At 23.8% G+C, this 7,425-nt stretch overlaps 1 protein-coding gene across 3 annotated transcripts in view; it reads right to left on the bottom strand.

Annotated features, from left to right (window-relative positions):
* LOC126904812 (uncharacterized) overlaps positions 1–7,022 on the bottom strand; it is a 28,084-nt gene extending 21,062 nt beyond the window's left edge. The window contains exons 1-2 of one of the 3 annotated variants that reach the window (XM_050684080.1): positions 6,024–7,021; positions 3,876–4,875 (exon numbers count right to left, since the gene is read on the bottom strand). In XM_050684080.1, the coding sequence (XP_050540037.1) occupies positions 4,038–4,875; positions 6,024–6,922 (1,737 nt within the window). In that variant the 5' untranslated portion in view covers positions 6,923–7,021 and the 3' untranslated portion in view covers positions 3,876–4,037. Of the gene's footprint in view, positions 1–3,875; positions 4,876–6,023 lie in introns of those variants that run through there. The other 2 variants (XM_050684081.1, XM_050684082.1) reach the window with 2 other exon arrangements.
* Between the last annotated feature and the right edge of the window lie 403 nt (positions 7,023–7,425).

The raw sequence follows: 7,425 nt of genomic DNA, 5'->3' as shown, positions 1-7,425 counted from the left end.
ATAGTGATTTTAATCACTGTCAGATATCATTATACTTGATCCAACTATGCCACGTCACCACTGTGCCGCGACCCCCCTGTGCTGGGTTTTTTATAATAAATTTTTATATACCCCTTTCATCTGACACGCTTTTTTTGTAAATCGGATCATATCCCTTTATACAAGGGGGTTCAAAACTTTAAGGAATTTTTTTGCATTTTTTTCTTGATGCTTTTTAAGTTCGAATAAATTTTTAACTCCTTTGATTTTAATCTCATTTAGATTCAATAACTTCAATGAAGATCAAGGATCCAATTACTGTAGTCACCCCTTGCGAGAAGAAATTTCTTATTCAGACAATTAAAATCATTCATTTCTAATGTTTTGAAAGTATTAATTGATGAATTAAGTTTGATATGATAGGTTTCAACTACAAAATTAAATCATTTTACTTTGTAATTTAATAATTTTTTTACTCTATTTGTGTGTGCTACTACTAGACTATAACATTACAAATTTTTTTGTAACATGTTGCTATATAAATCATTTCTAAAAAAAATGATTGTTTTTACTCCTGAATTAACAATTGATTTTTTCAAATATAATCAAATTTTATAATACGCTCAATTGAGTAAATCTTTTTAACAACTTTGTTTTGATTGGTACGTTTAGTTAAAGTAAATCATTAAAATTAATTAAGTTCTTAATATTTCAATTGTAGAATCTTTTTAAATACCAAAAATTACTTAGAAATGATTACTATGATTTCTATTTAACTTTTTCAACTTAACTTTTGAAAATGGTCCGGAAAGACTGACGCTTTTACATATACCTTAAATTAAAGTTTATGTAATATACTTTAATTTGAAAAAAAATTGACCTGTGGACTTGTCTTCATGGTAAAAATGACTACTGAATGCAAAAATATGCTATTTTTGTTAAAGAATTCTTAATATTATATTTTACATTTTTTAACATTATGATGCTACAACTTTTTAAAAAATGCATGAATCAATTCTATTCTTTAACAATAAATACTTTATATATACTTCTTTCATCCGACATACTCTTTTTTTAAATCGGACCTTTTCCCTTTATACAGAAGGGTGCAAACCTTTTAAAATGCGTATAGAAAGTAGAACTTTTTCAACTTAACTTTTGAAAATGTTCCGGAAAAACTGACACTTTTATATATATCTTAAATTAAAGCTTATGTAATATACTTTAATTTGAAAAAAAAAATTTGACCTCTAGACTTGTCTTCGTAGTGAAAACGGACATAAAAGTTAAAGAAAAACGTATGATTTCGGTATAATTATAATTATATAAAAAATTATATTGATATGATCATTTTTGAAAAAGTTTCTGCAGTTTTAAGTAAAAAAAACTATAACTAAAATTAAAAAACTCAAAAAAGAGTTAGACAATTATACCCAGTTAGTAGTAAAAAAAATTGACCCATTTAACTTTTGAAAGTAAGGGAAGACTAGAGGAACTTTGGTCAGAAGGTTAAACATTAGGGGTATTCTTTATTAGAACCCATGCGTCTAAAATTATGTTGACATTACTTATAGATTAACATTGATAAGAAATCCTTATTCTTATTCGAACAATATAATCAACAAAATAGTTTCTATGTGTGAAAATAGTTTATTTATCTAAAAAAAAATTTTCAAGAAATTGAATTTAAGGTAAGCAAATTATTATACATTTCTAATTTATATGTGTACTTATAGAACAAAACATCAGAATTATTCTTTTTTTTAATTATCTACCAAATTATACATTGGTTTATCGACTAAAAATATTTTCTTAATACTTGCCAAAAAAGGAAATACCGATAAAAATTAATGGGGAAAAAATAGTCACTTCTGGAATGACTAGTGTTACCCCATTCTCAATTAACATGTGAAAATGTAAGTAAATTTAAAATTTCTTCCCTTCTTCTTCTACAGTATTTAATCTAATAATTGTTTTGCAGCAACTTCCATGTTTCTCTATCATTAGCCTTAATTTTCCTAATTGGAGCATTTTTTATTTTATAAACTATATATATATATAATATTAAGATATTTATATTTATGAAAATAGAATCGATAAAATATTATTTTTCAAGGTGGGTATATTTATTATATATGAAATAAACACACTGTTAATAAAAATTGAACACGCATAAAAAAATTGCGACGTGGTTTATTTTACATTACATAGTACGCCATTTCTTAATCAAATAGTTCATTTTGCGATTAGGAAAAAAATAACAAATTTTTTTAATTAAACTTAATTGTATGTCATAAGCATTTTAATATAAAAATTGTGTTATTCAATAATTATATATTAAATCACTTACTAAGAATAAATTATATCATCTTTTATCCATCTATTAGGTTTCTTTGTGTTTAGATAGTTTTTTATAATGAATCAAAATTTTTATCAGGATATACTCGCATAAAAAGTTTTTCTTATATGTAATATACTTTAAGTATTACAATTGTAAAACTTTCTATTCTTCTTTGAGGATTTATTACTAAATTAACGTCGTAACTTAGTATTATTGAGGATCTCTTCAAAAAATTAAATGGGTGATATATAATTTTTTTATATCGCCCATAAAATTATAGTCATGATGAAATGTTTTTATATTGATCAAATTAAAGGGCTACTAAAAAATGATTTTCGTTGTGTTATATTGCTATAATTCTTTATATTTGCTGTATCTACAAAGCGAAAAATAAATTATACTAATAATTAGGCTTGAGGAATTGTAACAAATACATACATAGATATTTAAATAGCGTAAAAACAAAAGTTAGAAATTTAGCTCCATTGAATATAATCTATAATAAAATTTCCAAATTTTATTTAGCAGTTATTAAAGCATATTTTATACATTTTAAATATTTTAGTACTCCTATTTAAATTAAACTCACTGAATGGCTTTTTTTTTTAACAAATTAAATAATCTTCAATGAATACTTTTGTATTGCTATAGGTAGCAGTACATTGGAAATTGGTCCTTAATATAAAATATAAAATTGAAAATTTCAACACAAAAATAGCATCTTTTAGATACGCAGCCAATTTCATCATAAAGACAAAATGAAGTTTAAATTTTTTTAGGATATAAATTATTATTATTTCAGGAAAATGATCATAAGTTGTCATTTTTAAACCTCATCTGTGGGTAGGTCAGGTTTTCACAAAAAATATACCAAATAATAGATAAATATCAATGTACCTATAAAAACAAAATTATGTTAATTTATTTATTTTTAAATAAGTTACGGCAGTTTTAAGAAAAAAAAATGTCAAAAACTACTGATTTATAAAATCATAATTTTTTTAGAAATTTCCCCCATGTACGGGGAACGAGGAAAAAATGTTAAATTTTTGAGAGTTATAAATTGAATTAGATACAATATCTGACAATAATTAAAAACACTATCAAAAATAACGCTTCGATGCAAATCTTTAAATGGTGTTAAATTTTAAAAAATTGGTGGATTATTCCAAAAGCTACATGATCTGTTATTTTCTTATTAATATCCCAATTAAGATAAAGTATGTCCAATAAAAAAGAGATATAAATATTATTTCTCATAAAGAAATTATGTTGATCCATACACTTTTTAATAAGCTATAGCATTTTTAAGATAAAATGTAAAATATAAAATCGAGAATTTTCACACAAAAATATAATTAGTTACCGCACTGTGAGGACAAAAGAAAGTATGAAATTTTTTTTTTTTCATCATAAAGTACATTACATTTTTTCCATCACCTCCTTTTTAATATTACTACTAATTAGTAATAAACGAGTATTTATATATAAAATAAATACTATTAAAAATATAAATACAATGTATTCATTAAAATATATTGAAATTTTAGTGTAGGTCAAATTTAACATTTAATACATAAAATATCAAAGAATTAGTTTATAATCCTGTTAACTGTATAAACCATACAAAACAATTAGATTTTTAAAATAATACAATTGCAATTAAATGACAATAACTACTACATTTTAAGAAATTAATAAATAGCATAATTCGTTTTCAAAAGATTTTGTCCCATCCCATATCTTTAAAGTCAATGTCAATGAAGTTTTTACAAAATGTGGATAATTCCATACACGCATTTTGATAATCGGCTATTGTATCAATTTTCTTAAAATAATCATTTTCCTCGACAGTTTTTTCTGGATTACCAATAAATGGACTAGATTTCCCAATAAATTGACAGCGTTTTTGACCTCTCATTTTATCATATAATTGCCTATTTAAAATTGATCTTTGTTTTAACATATTTTTTAGATAAAGATCTACACTAGTCAAGTGAAATATTTGTAATCTATTTTTAAATAATTCTTCATACAAATTATTATCATTAAACGTTTTTATAATAAGATATAATAACTTCTCTATGAATGATAAAGAGATATAAGCACTATTAACTTCCCAAATTGATGCATCTTTTAAATTTGTGACTACCAAAAATATTTTATTGAAAAAATATTCTGTGCTTTTACTTGTTTCAAATAAGGTTTTTATACAGTTCATGTATGTTAATATATTTGAATCAGAAAATTCAGTCAATTTTATATTTTCATTATGACAAAACTTTACAATTGGAGTTAAATACGAAAAATAATTCGAAAACATTTCAAAGAACTTACAATTCAATAATTGTATTATGTATTGTTTTTTGAGATTAAAGCCATGTACACTAACTGGATCTCTTACTATGCGATTTGCACTTATAACTTGACCCTGATGAATAATTGATATGTGAGCGACAGTTTTCCATTCTCCATTTTCGACAAGTATTTTTAAAGTTGTTATTTCAGTAAATTGTGTTAAAGAATATTCTTGTGGATGTATCAGATGTTGCATACTACATTAAAAAATAAATAGAAATTTATTAATGACATCTTATAAATGTATATTCTGATTTTAAATTCAGAGAGATTGATCAAGAAATCTACCTCCAATTTTTTGTTAAATAATGATTTTTCCGTAAAAATGTATAAAAAACCCAGCACAGTGAGGTCGTGGCATAGTTGGGTCCAGTATAGATAATATCTGACAGTGATTAAAATCACTATCATAAAAAACGCTTCGATGCAAATCTGTAGTGTTAAATTAAAAAAAAAAAATTTGTTAAAATAGCATATTTTTTAATATGGTAGCCATTTGCAAATAGAAGATAGATCGTCGGGACAAATTTTTTTTTAAATTTTATAGTACATAAAATAAGCTTTAATTTGATATATGTTTAAAGGACGCAGTATTTCCGGAACATTTTCAAAAATTAAGTTGAAAAAGTTAATTTTTGTAAAAAAGTTGCTATTTTAAATCCCCCCTAATGAGCAGGTTAAGTGATAAATTTTCATAAAATGATATCAAATGAAAGGTAAATATCTAAGGTTTTAGTATAAAAAAAACTATGTTGATTTGTTAATTTTTCAAAAAGTTATGGAAGTTTTAAGAAAAAAAAGTGAAAAAATTTCGAAAATTAGCAATTTTTAAATTTGTAATTTTTTTGGATATTTCCCCCATTTTCGGGGAACGAGGGAATTTTTTTCAATTTTTAAGGGTAATGTCTTCAACTAGATACGATTTGTGATCTTTTGACGTATTTTTGAAAGAAATCGGTCCAGTGAGAGCTGAGAAAAAGTGGCAACAGACATAAAAAAAAAAAAAACAAACACATCATAGTAAAATTAATACCTTCTCCGCTTTGCATCGAAGCTAAAAGTGTTTAATAAATATCAAGTTATATTAAATAATATTACAATTGTGAATAATCATACTGGATTTAGTTAAATTATTAATATTTATAATAATACATGATATGTTATATGTTAATAACATAGGAGAGTTAAATTTATTTAAAAAAATTAATTTAAACCTAACTAAAATTAATGATTTGGTATTATTTACGAGAGGAGGTTAAGGTAACTAAATATCCCTTTTAGTTATGCCACTGCCAAGTAACTTCATTGCAAATTATTATGATAGTAAATGATATATTTCTCTTACTTATGTGCATTAGGGTTCAGTAATATGTCGAAGTTGAAATTATCGTAATAATTTTCCTTTGTGTTTGTATAAAATAAATTTAGACCTTTTAATACGAAAAAAAAGAAATCATTTTCATTGCATTTTTGGGATAAATATTCCTCTTTGTATTTATACTTTAAATCAGGTCGCTGAGGTATAATAAATACTGTACTAATATCATTTAAAACAGAAATTGCTCTTTCAGTCACATTATTAATAAGTTCTTTTGTTTTAGAAATTACTAGTAGCGCTACGTTGATTTTGGATTGATTATTTTCATCTTGGTTGCTTACAAGACAAGTCTGATCTTTTATCTGAATGGAATCTATAAATTGCTTAACTAAATAAACTTCATCAACTACAGTATATGGGTTACGTGGAATTTTTACAAAAATACGTTTAACATCTAAATAACTCAGAAACCACATTACTTGGTATATGCTATTGAACATCACAGTAGATTTCGTCATTCCAATTTCAAGTAATGATGTGCAATTAATAAAATTGTAAAATAATTTGGCTGTTAAATACTTTACACATTCTTCTACTATTATATTAATGTGTTCAACGAAAGTCTGCAGTATTTCTATATATTTAAAGTTAAATACACTCACAATGTAACTAAAAATACGCAAAAAATTTTTCTCATCAATTTTTAACGCCATTAACTCTTCTACGCTTATAACATTGCCTGAGTCCTGAATCAATAAATCGTTATTTATTGAGTGCCATCCTATTTGATGACAAATGTAACTTACTACTTGAGTCAAATATTTAAAATATTCTCTTCTTATCGGACTACATTTTAAATGTCTCGAATTTTGAATTAGTGTCAATTGAATTAAAATTATAAAAATAATAAAAACTCTTTTACACATTTTCTTTATTTGTATAACTTTATAATAAAAAGTAATATATTTTATTGCAATTGTAATTTTGTATTTATTAAAAATTAATTTTTATATATAAGACGATTGAAATCTATTTAAAAAAATGATTAAAAATCACCTTCTACTTATTACAAAAAAAATAATTTTATGACGTCAATATTTATTTTTAACATCAATTTTTAATGTTAGAGTATACCATAAATTTAAATAAGAATGGAATATATAAATTATTTGTTGACACGTTGCGTTATTTTCAAGAATTTGTAAGGTATTTGAAGTGACTTTATTTATAAATAATAGTAATTTTAATATTTTTATTTCAAATAAAATATGCATTAATTGTTTGATAATTAAATATTTTATTATCCGTAGTGACTTTGATATTAGGATAGAGTCTATGTGATGTACGATGTATTAATAAAAAATTTTCCTATAGCAATATTATAGTCCACTTCATATTTTATCAGTTAATTTACTTTTATTAACACTCT

The sequence above is a fragment of the Daktulosphaira vitifoliae genome, unplaced genomic scaffold (genome assembly GCF_025091365.1).
Source record: "Daktulosphaira vitifoliae isolate Bord-2020 unplaced genomic scaffold, ASM2509136v1 Scaffold_4, whole genome shotgun sequence".
NCBI lineage: Eukaryota > Metazoa > Arthropoda > Insecta > Hemiptera > Phylloxeridae > Daktulosphaira > Daktulosphaira vitifoliae.
The sequence above is the reverse complement of the archived record's forward strand: the minus strand, read 5'-3'. Positions and strand labels throughout refer to the sequence as shown.